Source organism: Zosterops lateralis, assembly GCF_965231275.1.
Source record: "Zosterops lateralis genome assembly, chromosome: 4".
Taxonomy (NCBI): Eukaryota; Metazoa; Chordata; class Aves; order Passeriformes; family Zosteropidae; genus Zosterops; species Zosterops lateralis.
Window position 1 is genome coordinate 20,888,345 of NC_139765.1, and position 18,813 is coordinate 20,907,157.

The following is an 18,813-nucleotide window of genomic DNA, read 5'->3' on the forward strand; positions in this document are numbered from 1 at the left end:
ATCAAACTGTCATAAGGTCAGCACATGGCAGGATTCCTCCAGTACATACTCCTGAATATATGTGTGGACCAACAAGGAAAGACTGACCAAAGTTGTTATTGAAATACTGTGGTAGTGCTTTGAGGAAGCATCACTAGGTTGCACTGTTGAAAAATGTGGGAAAGGCAGTTTTGGTTAAAGAAAATACCCAGGTTCTGAATGGGAGGGAAGGAATTCAGAGGAGTTTTCTAAGAGGAGTAGCTTAGCCCACTTGATTCCCTTCTCTGATGAAATCCACCAGAGCTTGTAGTACCCATCTTAACTTGGTCAATTAGAACCAAAATGCTGATGTATGTAATTTCCCCACTGAATTTTGGAATGTATCTCTTTATTTTACTCTTTTTCCTCACGTGAACATCTCTGCTAGAGTTGCTGCAACATGCCATATTGTCATAAACATACTGAAATGCAGTAATGTGGATAATCATTGTACACCAGGATCAACAGGAGTTAAATAAAATTAATCTTGTTTCTGTGTTCCCAAGATATTTTCCTTTGCCAAAGACTAGGCACTGAATGGAACTATACACTCATGAGTTAGCTACATGTTTGCTTGCCAATTTAATAGGAAGAGTAAGTAGGATCTGTAATGCTTTTACCCAGAAAAAACAAAGCAATGTTTCAGTGAGTTTTCACTATAATGATGGTGGTTTCAGATCCATTTTGGTTTTAGAATATATTGGCAGCAAAGCTAAAGCTGACAGAACCAGGCAATGACATTCTGCTTTCTGCAAAAGCAGTGATGTTTCAGCTATTTAAGATTATATTTCTTCTCTGCCCTGTTTGGAAGGTGGCAGGGGAATCCTTAATTGTCTTGTTTTCCTTAAAATCCCTTAACAGAAAATGTTACTGCAATCTGAGGCAATGAGAATGTAATCTGTGGCTGTTTTGCATAGTTGGATAATTTGTTGTTTTTGTTTTTAAGCTAACTTGTGACTCTCTGAGGCTAACACTGTTCCAAATCTTATTAATAGCAGCCCTTGACATTTTAGAGATTTTATCTTTTCATTATTATTCATACATACTCATTTCTGAATTTGCTAAGGTGCACTTGCACTTCCTCACTTCCTTGCTTGTGGAAGGAAAACTGTGCACCAACAGCATGGTTTTGTTAACTGGGGTTCTGCTTATCCCATAGAGTGTCAGAAGTGAACATGAAACTATACATTGATAAGTCACACCTCTGATTTTTCTCAGGGGAAAAAAGCTCTGTAACTATTCTTAGCTGGTGTATTACATGTGAAATGGAGCAGTTCCAAGGGGATGAGCAACTGCTATTCAGAGGGAGTACCTTAATGCTTCTATCTTCTCCTGAGAGCTTCAACAGTTCAGCGTTCTTGACTCAAAGTGTATCCTTGGGGTAGGAGAAAATCAGAGCCCGAGCAAAGCTGCCAAAGCCCAGGCTTAGACGTGTGCCTCGTGTGCGTGTGTGTACATCTTGCAGTTCGGTGATGACCCCGGTGACTTGTTGAACTTTTAATGACAATGCAGCTGTCTGTTCATGGTGCTAATTAACCCAAAATCTGATTCCTCCCCCACCCTCGCTATCCATTGCGTGAATAAGATGTGAAAACAAGAAGACGACTTTTCCCGTGCCCTTAGGGCTGTCTGAGCCTGGCAGCAGTGACCCTGCCTGAGGCGAACTGAAAGAGCTGCTGCGCAATGGCCCATACGCCTTTTTAATGGGTTATTGCGATTCCACCTTCTCCCCCTCCCTCAGTCCTGGAACAATTTGGAGTGATATGGCACTTAGGGGAAAACAGCTGCAGGAATAACTTTTCTTTTGGAAAGCCAGAGACAGCTGTTCAGTTTGTAAGTCTAGGGATTCCTCCTCTACTTATTTAGGGCCTGATCTCACTCCTGTTAAAATCAGTAGAAAGTTTTCAACTGGGTTCAGCAGGCAGTTGAAAGAAGCAGCTTCAGGAAGCAGCCTGCAATCAAACAATACTGCTTCAAAATGTTGGAAACAGCCAGAAAGGAAAAAGAGAGTAGGAAGGCATTTTTCACAGAGTTGACTTTCTGACTTGCCTGCAGGCTCAAAGTACAAGCACTCAGCAGGCCGATGTTTTCCCTGAGGAACAGGTTAAATTAGTGTTTGTGGTTTGTGTGTTTTATCCTAAGCTGCTTTTTAAAAATGGCTCTTGTAGGTCTACATTCGTTTACAGTCTGCAGTGTTGACAGACTTTTATTTGTACAGTGAATTAAAAGACTGATCTTTGATGTTGAATGCCGATTTTTGTCTAGATACTCCGAGATCATACGGAATAATGGCTTACTTTTTGAAATTATGCAAGTTCTCAGCACCTGCAGCTCTCATTGTTATGAATTTACTTGCCATATCTGAAAAATAAGGAAAAAAATGGAACTACTCTTACTTCTGTTATTAGAGATTGTTGTCACCTGATTTATACAGTGAAAGAGAAGGCTAGAAACTTGCTGAGGAGGGTCAGATTTTCTGCTTCATAGGGAATTTTGAAATGGTGGAAATTTATTCCATCTGAAATGTGAGGGAAAATTATAATATTGGAGTTTTCAGCATGGCATTTTCTGGGAAGAGTGATAGAGGTATATCTGAATCTAATGCTTTAAAGGATTAATTCAAAATGTCCAGTTTGAATGAAACTGTCATTTCACCTCAACATTAAGAATTCAAGTGCAGTTGAAGAGAGTTGCTGATGCAGGTTAAAAATAGGTCAATTTTTTTCAGAGAAAAAAAAATGAAAAAACCAATTTTGCTGAAGTTGATACTTTCCTTAGAATTTTGTGCCTTAAGTAAAGCCATGATCCCTGTCAGGAAAAAGCTTTTCCAAAAACATCCCTGATGGCTTAACAATAACAGCCTCCCCTTCTGGAAGTGATGATTTTGATCAGACTATGCACTATCTCTCAAGGTGGTAGAGATTCCAGTCCATCAGTCCTTCTAGGCTTATAGTTGGCTTTTCCTGAATTCCCTTTACAACACAAACCTAGATTCCCTTTGCTTGTTCCAGTCCTTGCCAATGGGCTGTTTTCCTTGGGTTGGCTGCATTAATAAACAAGTTTGCTTTGTGATTGTGTTGTTGCCAGTGGACTGAGACAAGGTATTTCCCCTTGTATTTCTTTTAGTTCCCTCTCTGTCAGTGTTTACACAATCTTACACCTGTGTTCCAGGTGTGAGCTTAACTCCAGCCATGAAAAGCTGGCTCTTGGGAGTGTGGTTCATTACTTTGCCAAAATAGTTCTGTTACAGCAATGTCTGAGGAGACCAAGACCAGCAGGAAACAGTTCAAGCTTGGTGGATACCCTGGAAATGATTACCCTTCTCTGTAAACATTCAGAACTAGAGTATTCAGAGAACTGCTGCCTCCCAAACAGTTAATGGGCCTTAGAGTATTCAAAAATAGCCATCGCTGTGCCAGAGCAGCTGTGAAATGATTATCCAACCATATCTTGCGACCTTTAAGGTTTTTTCTAAAATGTTACAAGGAAACCTAAGAAGTGATACGGGAATGCAAGCTTGCCTCCCTCAAATTGGAAACTGATGGAAGTTTTCAGTTAGAATTCTTTCAGAAGCTGTCAGACTTCAGTAGCACAGATTAGCTAAGTGACTGGTACATTCATTACAGAGTGAATCTCCATCAGATTCGTATGGTCAGACCTTGAGCATTTCCATTTAAAACCCACTTAATATCAGCACTGTCTAGGAATAAAACAACATGGGTTAGTCTTTAATTTGTATAAATACTTGTGCAAAACAACAATTACTTGTATAATCAACAATTGGTAGCAGACAGGCACTGTTAACCACTCAGTGTGTTTTCTGTGCTTACACAAGTCTGGCTAAGAGTCGTAACTCATTAATATGTCATTGGTAGCACCAAGGGTGCACCAAACATCCAAGAAATGATACACTACTTTTGGAAATCCATGTTGATTATGGTCTACTGGGTTGTTCATGGACATGAAATTCTGATGAAAAGTATGTATGAAGAAAGTTTGGGTAGTAGAAGAATGAGATGCAGTTTCCATGGAACACCTTAGGCTAGTCTGTCAGTAGGACAGTCAGGGAGTTTGAGCAAACTGTTTGAAGAAGGAAGGTGACTGGCCATTGTCTATCTATTTTTTCTGCTGTCAGTGCTCTATGTCATTGCACAGGGAGAATCCTGTCTTCAGAGCCAGAGGATGCACCGTGTGCAGTATTCATGTTGCTCATGTAAAGAATTGGTGGTTTTGGTGTTTGTGGACTGTTTGTTTGTTTGTTTGTTTGTTTGTGTGGTTTTGGTTTTGTTGTTGTTGTTGTTGTTTGTTTGGTTGGTTGGGTTTTTTTGTGTTGGTTGGGGTTTTTTTACCTGATTTCCACAACAAATCAACACTGAGTTCTTTAGGCCTTCTAAGGTCAAAAATGAAGGATGATGCTTTGGAATGCAGTTATGACAGGGCATTATATGGACTTCTGGAAAGTTCTGGATAAGCAGGAAGATATTCAAATTGGCCTGGTATTGTCCTAACCTTGATCTGTAGGCTGCTGGGAACTGTTGTATGTGTGGCTCACCCAGGACTCAGGGAGGTTTTCTACTTACTTTAATAAAGAATCAGGATCTGAGTGCCACACCTAAGGTTTTAAGTGGTGCTCAGACTTCAGGGTAAAATTCTTCATGTACTAAGATCAGCTACATGGTAGTAATTACTTTGATTACATAAGACATTAAAAAAATGAGCAATTAGTAAATTCCTTAAGCATTGTGATATAACCAGAACTGTGTCATGGACGTGTCCTGTGTATGTGAACAGTCTGCCGATGCTGGCAGCTTCAGAACAATTGGTGATGTTTCAAGAATGGTGGGCAGAGATACTCTTTTCACTGGGGAAGTTGTTTGAATGCAAGTTTTAATTCCAGGGTCTGGCAGACCAAATACTAGGTCCTGTCAGGCCCAGTGTGAATAGGAGCAGCACAGCAGTGCATGTAGGCCTGACCTGGTTAAATATTTATACCTCTCTGGTCTGGACAGCTGCTTAGCCTGTCAGTTTAGTGCAAGTTTTGTAATGCAGGAAGGAATTAGCAAGCCCACCCACTACCCTTGAAATCTATACATGTTCCCAAACAGTTCTTCCTCTCTAGCTTCTACGTGCAAAATTGAGCATAAACCATGTGATCAGTGGAGTGCAGCCTCCTAGCAGAACGCTGGCACCGGTCCTATATGGGCAAGGTGCTGAAGCAAGGAGAGTCCTGAAGTAAATTGATGAAGCAGGGAGTGTCCAGGCCTGTCGCTTTTGATAATCTCCCTTTTGAAAGGTTTACATGGGCTGTCAGAGATGCCCTATTTCTAATGCATAGATGAAAACTACTTTCAGATGTTCTCTTTAGCAGGATTGTCTTTCCTCCTCTTCTGGTGCCTAGTGGGTTTGTGGATTGCACAGTGGGTTAAGAAAGGGTAATAAATTAGCAGATTTGGCTCAAAATTTTTTCTATTGCATCCTTAAAAAATACAGTGATGAATTTATGATGCTTGTTCACTCTGGTTATACCCCAAGGGAAATCTAGCACTAAGGAGCAAAGACATGCCAGTTTCATGTGTCTGGTTTTGCAGAAGTCTCATTATTACTTGAAATACCAAGTAACATCTACCAGGTTTGAGACCTGGGCATTCACTGGTCAAGTGCTGGATCAGAGCATCTTTCCTCACCTCCTCTTTGATGTATGTGAGCCATCTCTTGGCTCCTTAGTGGAGCAGTGGGTTTGTTCAGAAACTTGATATCAAACTGCAACACAGCAGGCTACAGAAAAAATGACCATAGCCCAGTAAAGCAACTTATCTACGGCTTTGCAGGCACTGGACTTCCCTTTCTCAGCTGAACTAAAACTTCCTAGGTAATTTATAGTAAATTTAAAACAAACTTCAAAAAATTCAAAAGGGCGTGTCTACACTGCCTCTTTAACCTGAAATCTCATTGTGTACCCATTTTGATGTACACCAGAAGGCAATGTCATTTGAGACTGGATTACCTTTGTTTAGTTTCAACAGTACTTTGTTCTTTAAGGAGTGCCTATGACCACAAGAGAGAAAAAGTGTGCCTCCAGTGAATGGGATTTCTGTGATTGTAGTAGGTTCTTGAAAATATCACTTGATCCATTTTAATCACTTTTGCACTCGTTCTTACAGTTTATCCTCATGATCTGTGGAAATGGAAGATCAGCCTTGCTTACAACTATATCACTAAATCATAGGCAAAGGACATGTTTTCTCCCTTGTAGAGGCTGCTCCCCTAACTGTATTCTTTAGGCAATTCATCTCTCATCATATGCTCCAATTTGCTTTCTGTGTTACTGCTCACTTGATGGGTTGGGCAACGATCAATGCCAGATGCACATTCTTTTCAGGCAGTAAATGCTCCTGCAGCAGTAACTTATGTGCACCAGCTTCTTGTTTCATTACAATCACATATGGTTTCCATTTGCCCCCAATTGGTCTCACATCAGCTCTGCCATATTCTCTGAGTGGAAAGCTTAGACCTGTGGCTCCTTTGAACAATTCCAAAGAACTGTGGGAAACCAAAGCTCTGTCTCAGCCTGGCTTCTCCTGGTCCTCTATGTACTGTGTTGAGAAGTACTTGATCTGGAAGAGAGGGCTGAACTAAATCTCATTCTATTGCACTAATTTTATGTAGACAAAAGGAAACGGAAAAGATGTTTTGAGCTGAGTATTGGTCTGAGTCGTGTGCTTGTTATTTTTATCCACTGTTGGAAGCTGGCTTTGGAAGTGCTTTTGTGTGTTGGTTTTGACAACCATCTTTCCAACACTGCTAACCTTGGCTGAAAGCATTTCTGCCTTTGGCAGTTGTCAGAGACACAGAATGAGGCAAAATGCACTCTGCTGAAAACACTCCTTGAAGAGAGATGTGACATGTCTCTGCTGTGCTCTGTACATGAGACACTCCCTTCCCGTCCCTCCACTTCTATAATTTTTCCTTCTTTTTCTCTGATTCTTACCTACTGCCTTTTGCCTTTAGCCTGAATTCAGCTTCCAGTGACGAGTTAAAAAATATAGGTGGAAAGTAAAAATAAGCCTGCCAAAAGGACGACGGAGAAATGTCTAGTTGGCAGGAATGGCATTGTTTTCTCTTCTTATTTTACCAGAGGGTTCTCAATGCTGTAGGCACATTCATTACGTATTCTGCAGTGTCTCTGCTTAGATCTATAGCGAACCTAGAATGTTTTGTTTATGCAAGCTGTGAGACTAACCCAGCAATGCATGTAACTCCAGTAACTCAACTCTGTGCCTGATCCACTTAATGTCTTATGTCTACCTGGCTTCACTGAGTTTAGTAGGTGTAATGACTGGTAACAAGAGACAGTAGGTTTTTTTTTTTTCTTTTTTTTCCTTTAGCTTCTCTGTCTATTTCATGAGGTATTTCCTGAAGCTAGTTTTTACACGTACTGACATCTACATGTGGATTTAAGAGATTCTCCTTGGGTCTTCTAAATGGATATGAATGCATTTCAGATACATCCATTCTTCCTTCTCAATTCAGTCTTCCCTCTATCTTCCCAACAGTGTGTATGATGGTGAAGCAGGGGAACTAACATCAGGAGTTAAATTCAGGGGCAGTGCTGGGAAGTTGAAGAGTCTTTGACCATGTTGCATATAGGAACCTGAAAGAAATGCCCAGAAGAGAATTTGCACATTCTCGTTTAACAGAGTTCTCTTGTTTTTCTCTGATTCTAATGTATTTCAAAGGGTGCTTGGACTTCCACAGGATCAGATGCACCATAAAGGGAAGGACAGAAATGCTTGATACTGCTGCCATCACAAAGATTGAATCCAGTTAATAAGCTACAGGTGAAATGCCAACCACTAACCAAAATTTGTTTTATGCAACCTTGTTTCTTTAATTTATGGTCTTGTTGGGAGGACTAACTTTCTCCCAAGTAAAGCCCTTCTAGAGTAGTTTATACTTTTTGAGGTGATGGAAAGTCTGACACAATCAAAGTTGAAAAAGTTGTATCACTCCTTATTTTGCAGTGTTAGAAATCAAGCAGTACAGAATGTTGTGCAAACAGACTCTCAGTGGCAAAGAAATCTGCAGGGATGGGAAATGTGGTTAATATTTAGCAAATGCAATTGTGATCAGTTGTTTTATGTGGAGCTTAGACCTAGGCAAACCCATTTAATTGCCCTCCACTTTTTTGGGGTGGCCTTCAAATAGACTTGCCATGTCACTGGATCTGTAAACAAAGGCTGAAAGTAAATGTCATAATTCTTGTTAGAACAGGGGAAGGAAAGTTACGTGTGTCTTGCTTTCCTGTTTTTATTTAGACCTTCATTATTATTTGCCAACACACTTGCTGATGTAAACGCATGTCCTTTACAATGTGATATTCATGCGGCAACTGACTGGGAGAAGTGAATGGTGTTGAAAAGATGCTCTTTCTCCGTTAGTGTTCCTAAGAGCACTTTGAAAAGACAAGAAGGCAAGATTTGGAGTGCCAATAATAGGAACTAGTTTGTTTGTCAGGGTATAGGAGGAAGGCAACCAGCAGTGAACCTCTTAACTTCACTACCTTTTTTTTTGCTTCCTTGATGTTCTTTGGTGATGCTATGTACCAGCACAGCTGGATTTGACTTCTTCAAAGACAAAGCAAAATGGGGCTTGTTTTGCCTTTTTTGGCTTTGAATGAAGGTCATGATGGAATGAGGCAAAAGAAAGCTCCTCTGTGGTATTTTTTTCAGCCTTCTTGTGCTTTGCAAGAAGCCTTCAAATTCAGCACTCTGATTTGTAAAAGAATTCTGGTTTGGTTATGGAGGGGGAGGAGGCTTCTTTCAGTACTAACAGATCATCAAATTGGCTGGAAGCTTCTGGTTTGTTCCTCTCTTCATAAATCCCCTGCAATAATCAGTATTTGCCTCTTCATTCTGCTTTCCTGTGCAAGTGGTGGAATGGGTGAAGGGCTGCTATCTCTTTCCCCTCCTAAAGCAGGCACCAGCTACTTGCTGTTCATAGAAGCCTGCAGCCGCCAGGCAATTTAATATAGCCTCTCAAGAGGCTGCATACAGTTGGGCCATACTTCCAGTTCAAAGGGGACAATCCACCATTACTTATGGTCCTCTGGTTTTAGGGCAGTGAAGAGTGTTGGTAGTAATTGCTTACAGATCAGCTGGGGGAGTGGGAAAAGGAATGCATCTTGTAAGAGTGAGCAAAAGAGAAAACAATTCCATCGTAGCAGCACTATCAGCACCAGTACTAGAAAATCTGTGTGTCAAAGCATCCTCCCTTGACCACATTAGGGTACACCCCTATAAATGACACTAATATTTCAGTAGTATGCTAGGTATATTCAGGCATCTAAAACATACCAGCTGCCTTAGCCCTGTATGATGTGAACCCTCCAACATATACCAGCACAGAAAGGAGTTCTTGTGAGGCAGATCAAATAGGAGAGCTGCTGGTAAAGCTGGTAAAAAAGGTCTCAGTAAATTGCTCTTGGAAGTGAATCCTTGTATAGTCTTTGGATTAACAAAATGGCAACCATCCTCCTTGGCATGTCATGTGTCTGGTGTTAAAGCAGTGCTTTTAAGTGTTGGTGTAGTCTGTGGCCTCAGGACAAAAGGAGCTTTTCTTCAGCCTCCCAGTCATGTTGCTGCTCCCTATATATTTATTTAGCCAGTATTTGGATGTCAGAGAATGGCCTGGGAGAATAACTTGCCTCGTGTTTCTCCATTAGTAAACAACGAGTCTTCCACATCCTTCACTCACTTAAGTGCAGTGAGCATGCATTTCAGCTAAAGCTCTCACTTAAAATTACTCATAATGCACACCAATAAAATAAATCCTTTAAACAATAATAAAAAATGTTGCAGTCATTACCTTCCTGAGCCATTCATGGTAATTGGTCAAGGGAAATGGGTTTGGAGCAAATCTTGGTCTCTGAAGGCTGTGCCTCCATTTAAAATGCTGTTTATGGATGACAACCAGCCCACCTGCATGGAAGCATGTGGTTCTCATGGGGCAGTTGAGCAAGCAGCTGGGATTGGTGATGTTAGCCTGGGTCTGTACTGCTGCCCTCTCATCAGGGGAAGGTAAGATTTGGGACAGGGTCGCCATCTAGTGGCTGGTCCGAATAAAGGACACAGGCTGGATTGAACCAGGACATTTGATGTTGCTTGTCAGTTGGGAAAAAGAGCTACCACACATGTAGTAGTTACTGTGTGCCTGGATGGAATTGGAATCTACAAATCTTTTCACCGTGTTGTTTCCTCAGCTTGGCAAGTGCATGTCTTAATCTCTCATTGCCTGTTTTTCTGCTCCTTGACTCATGAAAAGAATGCATTCTGCCACCTCACATGTAAAGTCAACGTCCTCTTCTGCTTCATACCTTGCCTTTAGGCCTGTTCTTCCTGGAATCTTTGAGAAAATAGCCACAGAGTAAGCGATAAGTTAAAGAGTACTTGAGTTAGATATGTATGCATATGGGCAAATAAAAGGTGACTTTTTCTTATATGCCCATTCTGACTTGTTTGGACCTCATCCATTTGGAAAAGATATAGGTGATTTTTGCTTATATTTATATGTATTCTTGCACCTGCAGACAGTTTGTACCACACTAGAGATGGCAGGGAAACACAAACTAGTAGCTGCTGGCACTATACTAGTCCTGGCAAATCTGAGCCATCTCCGTTTTCCTAACTACCAAGCTAGTTTACATTAAAAAAACCCCAATAACCCACAAACAAAAACACAAAAAAAGGCAGGGAAAAGAGATAAATACACTTATAATTTGTGATACATTCTTAAAAGCATTTCTTGAATACTCAAACACAGCAGGTTATTATTTTAACTATTTTTTTTAGAATATTAACTAAAAGCCTGGTTTCCTTTCATTCATGAGAGGATGTTTCCTCCTTAATTTTTTAATCATGTCAAATGTTGAGAAGCAGTACATATGTTTTCTCCTCTTTGTATCATGGCATGGCTGCCATGCTTATCTTACCAAGATTTATATCCTTGTCTAATTTAGCTTTTCATAAATAATTATGAATCACTCATGAGACCTTGCCAACTGCTCCAGTCCCACAAAGTGACCTGACCTGAAACCCCAAAGTACTGAGAAACATTCATCTTGGAGTATTTTCATAGGCAGTGCTTCAAAGGAATTGTGGTTTAAAAATATGCAGCTATTTTGGTGACCACTTGTGTGGGATAAAGTTTCCCATCAGTAATAGCAGGACTGTAATAGAGCTTCAAGGAGAAGGGAGGAGCTCAGGAGAGCAGTCACAGAACCTTTTGCTTCATTCTGCTCAAGAAGTAGGAGTCTGCAGCAGTAAACATTTGACTTGATTAACTTAACATGATCTGAATTTGAAACAGAAATGCTGTAAATTTCAGAAAATTCACAGAGGGTGAAAAGTTCCTCTGGCAAGTATGCATGGCCCCTGCTCAGTCAGGAACAATGTGCTTTATTTTCTGGCCAGGTGTGAAGAGTGGCCCAGCCATATAACTGAGGAGTAGTGGTTTGAAGGAGTGAAGGTAGAGACTGGGAAACACGTGGCTGCAGATGTGCAGCATGGAGCTCTGCTCTGAGCAAGGTGTACAAGTGGCTCTCATGCGTGGAGCCTTAGGGGGTTGAAGCTACACATGCAAGAGCAACCTCTGAGCAGTTCTGTCCATTCAGAATTTCTCTCCAATGGCTCAGAGGCATCTCATCCTCAGGGATGGGAATTTAACTTCACAAATTACAGGTGATAGATTTAACTTGGAATATCCTCTGCTATTGGCTAACAGCTTGATTTTTGCTTTAATATGGGAAAAGTTATGCTGGATGGGTTATTTTTTAATTTCTAGCTCTTCAGTAAAGAACTTAGAAACATTACCATTGGAGCAAATTTTCTGAAAAACAGAGGGCTTGACACTCTTACAAAAGGCTTGAAGTGACAGCCTACACTAAGGTTTGTCATGGCTTTTCTAGGTGAATTTGCTAGGATGGTTGTTCTTCTCCAACTTTATTGGGGAACAATAATAGGAAAATACAGACCCTTCTACTTGTTTGCAAGGGTATTATTAGTTGAAATCAGAATGCTCTTACATCCTAGTGGAGACGTGCATTTTGAATATTTGGTGAAGCTGTTGATTAGCCCATAAATCAATGCTTCTGTCTGAAATGGCTGTGATACCCTAACTAGAAGTCAAAGGACTGCCAAGCTAGGAGTGAAATACATTAAGAAAATATTTTTTTACGTATTTTGTCAGAAACTGAGAATGTGCTTGTGATCTTATATGTTAACTGTGTTCTGCTTTGGAAACCATAGCATTTTGTAATACTGCCTTTTAGTATATTTCTTATCATTGTCAATAAGATATAAGGTTTTTTTTGTTGGTTTTAGATGTGTTGGGCAAACACCAGTTTTTTCAATTTCAGTGTATCAGCAGATGAAGATAAGACTTTTGACACTCTCTGCCATAGACTCCAGTGTTAGTGAGCTGTCCTGGAATTCACAAAGCTTTAAGGAATTGTGTTCTTTTTCACTGACCCTTGGACAGTCTGGTTTCTGTAGCTTTGCTGGTGGTTGTGCTGGTTGGGAGGAGCAACTGGAGGAAGCTAGTTCTTTAAAGATATTTGCAGTCCTCAAGCACATGGTGCAATATAGCTACTGAAGTTTGAAAATTACAGTGAATTGAAGTTGGAACAACTTGTTAAATAAAAGAAACAATAAAATTGCTTTTACTGTCATTGGGAAATAGAAGTTTTTAAAAAAAATGGAAGTTTTTCACTCAGTGAGTGAAGATTTTGTTGGTTCTTTGAATCAAAGCCAGGACTGTCTTACCTAGTTTAAAATTTCTTTGACAAGTCTGGCTGAAGCACAGGATATAAGTCAGAGCAGAGTGGATTTGTCTTCATTTCACACCACCCTCATGGAACAAGGTCCAAGAACTGATGTGTAAAACCAGACATATCTGTTCCTTTAAATCTGTTCTGGTTGTTCTGAAAGCTGGGACAACAGCTTTTGCCTCCTTAGTTGGACCTAGGTAGTAAAAAACCCTTAGTCTTCTGTTTTCCCTATTCCTTTAAGTGGGCTTTTACAGATTTGAAACCTAAATAATCTAAGATGCAACAAGATGTTTGTTTAATGTCCTTCATATTCAGCAAAACATATCACTGAACTTTGTTGCTGCTGTTAGATAATGCTGTAATGCAAATAACTCACTGTGTTTTCCTGCTTCCACCTCTTTGTCTCCTTTCTATGCCTCCCTGCATTTTTTTTTTTTTGTTTTGTTTTCTGTGCTAGATTAAAATGGATAAAGCCTGCCCTGTCCCTGAGCTTTGCTTCTCTGCTGAGATGAGCACGTGATTGCAGAACTTTGTCAAAGAGGATCGATAAAACAATTTTTTAAATTTTCTTTTGTGTATGTGTGGAATGCCCCAAAAATGGCCGAGTAAGAGAACCCTTCATTAAGCATTGATTGTAAACTTCCTACTAGATTAAAAAAAAAAATTCCTTATTTGTAGGACCTCAAAATCCTTATCTGTGGTAGCTTGGGCTCAGTTGACATTGCTGTGATGTATCTGTGGTACAGTGGTGGTACCTGTGCCACAGAGCACACACTGCCCCTTGGTATCCATGAGGAAATGCAGTGCAGTGTATATAAGATCTGATGGCCCAGCTTTAGCTTGTCTTCCAGGTGACTTCTGGCTGGCCTGGCAGCTTTCACTTGGCACTTGATGATTGCTGAATAATCTGGTTTTGCACAGTAGCTGTTTGTTCAAGGGAGCATTGGTTAGTGATACCTCAAAGGTGGCCGTTGTAATGAAATCCCAGATATGGGATATTCCAGTGCCCTGTACTGAGTTATGTTTATTGGGAAACAGAAGCTGCATTGGGCACACAAACAATTTAAAAGTAGTATCCTATTGAACAGTAGATCCTGTATGTTGAGAGTTAAGACATCACAAACTTGGTTTGTTGCAAAGATTTTAATCTGTCTTGGTCCCAGCTACAGTCTTCTCTGCAGATTTCAGTGAGACTTAACCACAAATAATACTTGTTCTTATTTTTCATACAGAACCAGAATTCCTCTAAATAAACACTTGCTTTGCCATCCTGTTTTACATGCCTTCACTGTGTGTGAGATTTAGAATAAATTGAGAGGAAGGTTGATCTGGAGTTTTGTTTATTTTACAGGATAATTTATCTAAACAGTTTTGTGGTGGTTTTTTGTTGTTGTTGTTGTTGTTGTTGTTGTTTTTAAGTGGAGGGTATAGCATAAATGTTGCGTAAAGTTGTCTATAATTTGTTGGGGTTTTTTTCTACCTTATGACAGTGATCCGAGCTAAAGTGGTGGGAAAGAAGCTCATGAAAGATGGACCTTTTGGAACGATGCGATACACAGTCAAGCAGATGAAGGTATGTTTGCAGACATTTCCCACAGGCTAGTAGATATGGTAAGGAATCTTATTGAAACATAATAACAAACACTTTGCATACTTAACTGCACCTCTACTTTTTGTACTAGCCATGCAGAATGGAAGGAAACCAGCAATTGGTAGAAATTTACGTGAAGAGGGGAAAGGAGCAGGAGGAGATCATTCCTGGCATACAGTGCTGAATACCTGAATTCTTCCATTATTTTAAGATTTTTCTTAGTAAAAGCTGCCAGATGGTCTTCTCTAAGTACTGAAGATGTGTTTTATGTTCAACATGCAGTGTTAGACTGGAAATGCCAGCTTTTCTGTGTCACACTTTCATTAAATCAAAGAAAGAAATTATGGTAAGAGGTCTGCCAACCTTGGGAGAGTGCTCATTTCTCTTCTTTCCGTGCTTTCTTTGTGACCACCAGTTGGGATTACAGCATTTTTTCCATGTACAAAACAAATGAAAATCACATAGTGATTCTTTATATAAAGCTAAATGGAGCATTGTGGCTTTTTAATATTGTCAGAAGAGCTCTGAAGTATTGATTCAGAGATGAAAAAGGCAGAACTACACCAGTTGCTTGATTTCTTTAGTTTCTTTCTTCAGAGCTCTAATTCTTTGCTGCAGAAACTGCAGTCAACCTGCTGCTTTGGACTTGGGTTTTTTTCTTAAACTGCCCCCTTGTTATGTAATGCTGAAAGTCAGCCCTAGATTGTTTTTCTTGGCCATGCCATTCCAGTCATAAGACTGGTTTATGTCTTTAGGAAAAAGAAAAATAAAAAAGAAAGGGAATGGAAAAGCTTGGCAGAGGCTGCAGAAATCTGAAACATATTAGACAAAGTAAGGGTTCAGAAAAAAGCAGTCACTTGCCTGCCTTGTAACAGTAACTCTCTTTATAAGGCAGTTTATAGCTAAGCACAAAAGCAGGGAGGAGGAGACGCAAAGCCTGTTTCATAAGTTGTCTTGTTGACTTCCTTAACTTTAAAAATTTCTCTGCAAGATTCCAAAAGAAATATATATTTGTCAAAAAAAAGCAGCTGGTTGTATTGGCAATACAAAAACACTTGCCAATTTTTTTTTTTTAATGGCTGTTGTTGGCTTAATCTGGCTTGTAGCACTCTGTGCTGTTCTTCTCCAGTTTTGTCAATCTCTAGCTCAGCAAGTGTACCCTGCTTCACAAAACTACTCAGTGTACACATGCTGCAGTGGCTTCATCAGCTTCTCTTTCCAATTTCATTCTGGTCTGTCCAGTACCTCTACTTTTCCTCCTTCTCAGTGCCAAGAGTTTGGTGCTTCCTGTCTAACATAGAACCACAAACAGTGATCTAGAACAATGGTGGTCCCCAAAATGAAGTACTACCCTTTATCCTCTTCTAACTAAGACACCTGAGCCTGTCCTGGCTGTTTTCATTGGGTTATTCTGCAGCAGAAGGCCTTTCTGCAGGAGCATTTCCACAGTTTTTTTAGGAAGTTATGTGTCCAACTAAAGCAAGAGGGATTTTAAAGAGGAAATCGTGTGTTGGCCAAATTGCCCTTATGTCTGCTGCCTAGATGGTGGGCTGGTGGGATGTTGCACTGGACATTTAACTGTGACCTTTGGCAGGAAGGAACCTGAAGCAAAGTGCTCTGTCGGACTGGAATGTCCGGAGAACATAGTTCTTCATAAACAAACAAACAAAGCAAGTGTCTTTTTGGAAACCCTGCTGTCTTTCTGATGAGCTTAGAGACTTCAGTATAAAGAGGGATTTAGATCCATACAATGGAGGAGTTCAGAGTGATGCAGCAAATTTCTCCCTTGTTTGCTCCAATGAAAGCTGACTCTCCTGCTGAAAAGAGAACTAAGGAGGCCTATGGCTCTGCACAGCTGCATGGGAACAACTCTGAAGATAAAACTAACATGTCAGTCTGCATAAATCCTTCTGCACCTGCAGGTGAAAAATAAACAAGCCATTTGGTCTATCAGTGTGTACTGAATTGCCTGTGGAAAGCACTGAAAGCCTTAAAGGGCAACAAACCATCTCCATAGTTCTCTCACAGGCTCCTTGGAGTTTGCCTGGTTTGATTCTTGATCTCACTAACATTCCTGAACTCACTGCTGCATTTCACAACTAAGCTAGCTTGGGGCCTGGACTGGAGCACAAGGTCAGCCCACAGGGACAGAACAGTGTCAGGCTTTCTAGAGTTCAGATTTGTTGTCTGAAGAGGCCTTGTGCTTTTCCAAGCCGCCTCTGTCTCTCCCCAGTGCTTTCTCAAATAATATAAGAATGCTTTGAGATCACGTGTCATAAATCTGCACAGGACTGATCTACATGTTCTGTGATCTTGCAATGCATTCTGAGAATGGTCCAAGCCTATTTCAGGAAACTGCAAAGGAAACAAGGAGATAAGATATTTCTCCTCCATGAGCACAAACAATCCTGGTTGACCATGGCAGCACCCTGCACAGGCTGCCAGAAGCAAGGAGACTTTCTTTGGTTTGTTGCTTATCTGTAAAATGAGTCTATGAGGGGAAATGTGATAGTCCCAAGAGGAAAGAAGCAGGGTAGGATTAAATTTAGTTTAATTTTAGACAGACTAAAATGAGGTGTTGAGTCTTTCCTGCTCTCTTGATTGTCAGTGGGTAGAGAGAGGAACCACCAAAGTGTAATTCAGCCCACAAGTTCTAGGCAGCTATTTTAGGATGGGCTGAGTTGTTCTGGCAGTGTCTGTTCTTGGCATTTGACTAGAGAAGATGCCTAATTCCTGTGAATTGCCTATATTTTAGGTACTTGAAGTTTAGGCAAGGTGACTCCCAGCTCTTGATATCTGGTGCAACCTCACATAGGAGGGATAGAGAGAGGAACATCATGAACAGTTTTACAGGGTGAAGTTGTTTAAGCAGCAGGAAACACCACAGGATTTGCCTGTGCATTTCTGAGGCAATATGGGGACTGCTAAGGGGAATGCTGACACAGATGGAAATAGAGCAGCACTAGCAGACATTACCATGTCATGCTTTCTAATACTTTATTCCCTGTTATTATGCCTCCAAAAATACACATTTATGGGGACAGGAGAACTCTGAGGGTAGCAGTTAGGAGAGAGGCTAGCTTTTTGCGTGGGTTTCTTCCGACTGATCTAACAGCACTTCTAAGACACTTTGCATAGCCAAAAATAATGCTCAAGGTAGTGTTTTATTTGTTTTAACAGTGGGCATCTCTAGAAGATTCCCCCTTGCCAAACTTCCTTTTTCCTTCCCTGAGAACTGAGGTCCTCCTGATGAATTTTGTTCAGTCATCAGAGGGTGTGGGAGGCCCTGTCTGCCCCAGCATGGGTTCAGTCAGCGTGGCAGTGGCTGCCATCAATTTGGGTCACTGAGGGCTGAGTGGAAGTACTTTTTGGGAGGCTAAGCATGCATTCTGTAGCAGCCTTGACAGTGGTGGCCCTGATGTTAATGTGAACAGGAAATTAGATCCAGGAGCTGAAAAACAAGCTCCAGTTCAGCATCACTGGCTACTTCCTAGATAGCCATGTTGGGCTTGATGGCTCAGAAGATGTGAAAAGTGATGACTGTAAGAGTCCTGTAGGAAGGACCTGAGCAGCTTCCCAGGGGAATGATTAGTGTAGTTCATAGCCCTGTGGGCAAGAGGAAGAAAGGGCTCCAAGTGTGCCTGCCCATGAGCAGACCCTATAACAGAGATACTTAATTAGCCCAACATGGCTGGGAGCTCAGCACTGTGAGTTACAGATCCCTTGCACTGTCATGCACAGTGTGCAGCTCTCTGCAGTATTGATAATGGACTGCATGGAAGGACTGGGCAGTCCCAGCTGTTATCTTAGCTAGTTTTATCTGCTCAGATACTGTTATCTGAGCTTCTTGGTGTGACACCTACTAGAAAGGGGTCTGGACATGTGATGTTTATTCTATATGCCTTTCCTCACAGTACCTTTGAGAAGCAAGAAACAAAAGTGTGCTGAGGGGCTAAATAACTCATCCAAGGACAGACAGGATGCTTGTGCCAGAATCTAGATCTCCAGCTATGTTGACTGGATTGGAAAATCTGAGTAGGTCATCTGATACCAAGGAAATTGCAGGGATAAAGCAGAGATTAGGTAAAGTTCACTTCTTCCATCTCCATTGGCCACTTATGGATACAATGTCATATTTCAAGCACGATCTGTGAGTTTTTGTTGATACAGTAGGATTAATTGAAAAAAATGCTTTCCTTGCAAATTAGCTGGGTATAGAAGAAAGGTGGGAAAATGCAAGCTCTTTAGTGTGTCTTTCACTGTACACAGCAGTGCTGTTACTGAGTTGTGACACTGTTACAAGATCAAACTGATTAGGGGAATCCACCTAAGGAGAAAAAAACCTCACCTGGCTGACATTCTGTAGATGCTCAAAAGATAA

The 18,813-nt window shown here is 40.8% G+C and overlaps 2 protein-coding genes across 2 annotated transcripts in view; one reads left to right on the forward strand and one right to left on the reverse strand.

Annotated features, from left to right (window-relative positions):
• Nucleotides 1–18,813, reverse strand: part of SYN3 (synapsin III) — a 205,755-nt gene that overhangs the window by 101,192 nt on the left and 85,750 nt on the right. The window lies entirely within an intron of this gene.
• TIMP3 (TIMP metallopeptidase inhibitor 3) overlaps nucleotides 1–18,813 on the forward strand; it is a 36,442-nt gene that overhangs the window by 11,502 nt on the left and 6,127 nt on the right. The window contains exon 2 of the mRNA XM_083859574.1: nucleotides 14,332–14,414. Within this exon, the coding sequence (XP_083715700.1) occupies nucleotides 14,332–14,414 (83 nt within the window). The remainder of the gene's footprint in view (nucleotides 1–14,331; nucleotides 14,415–18,813) is intronic.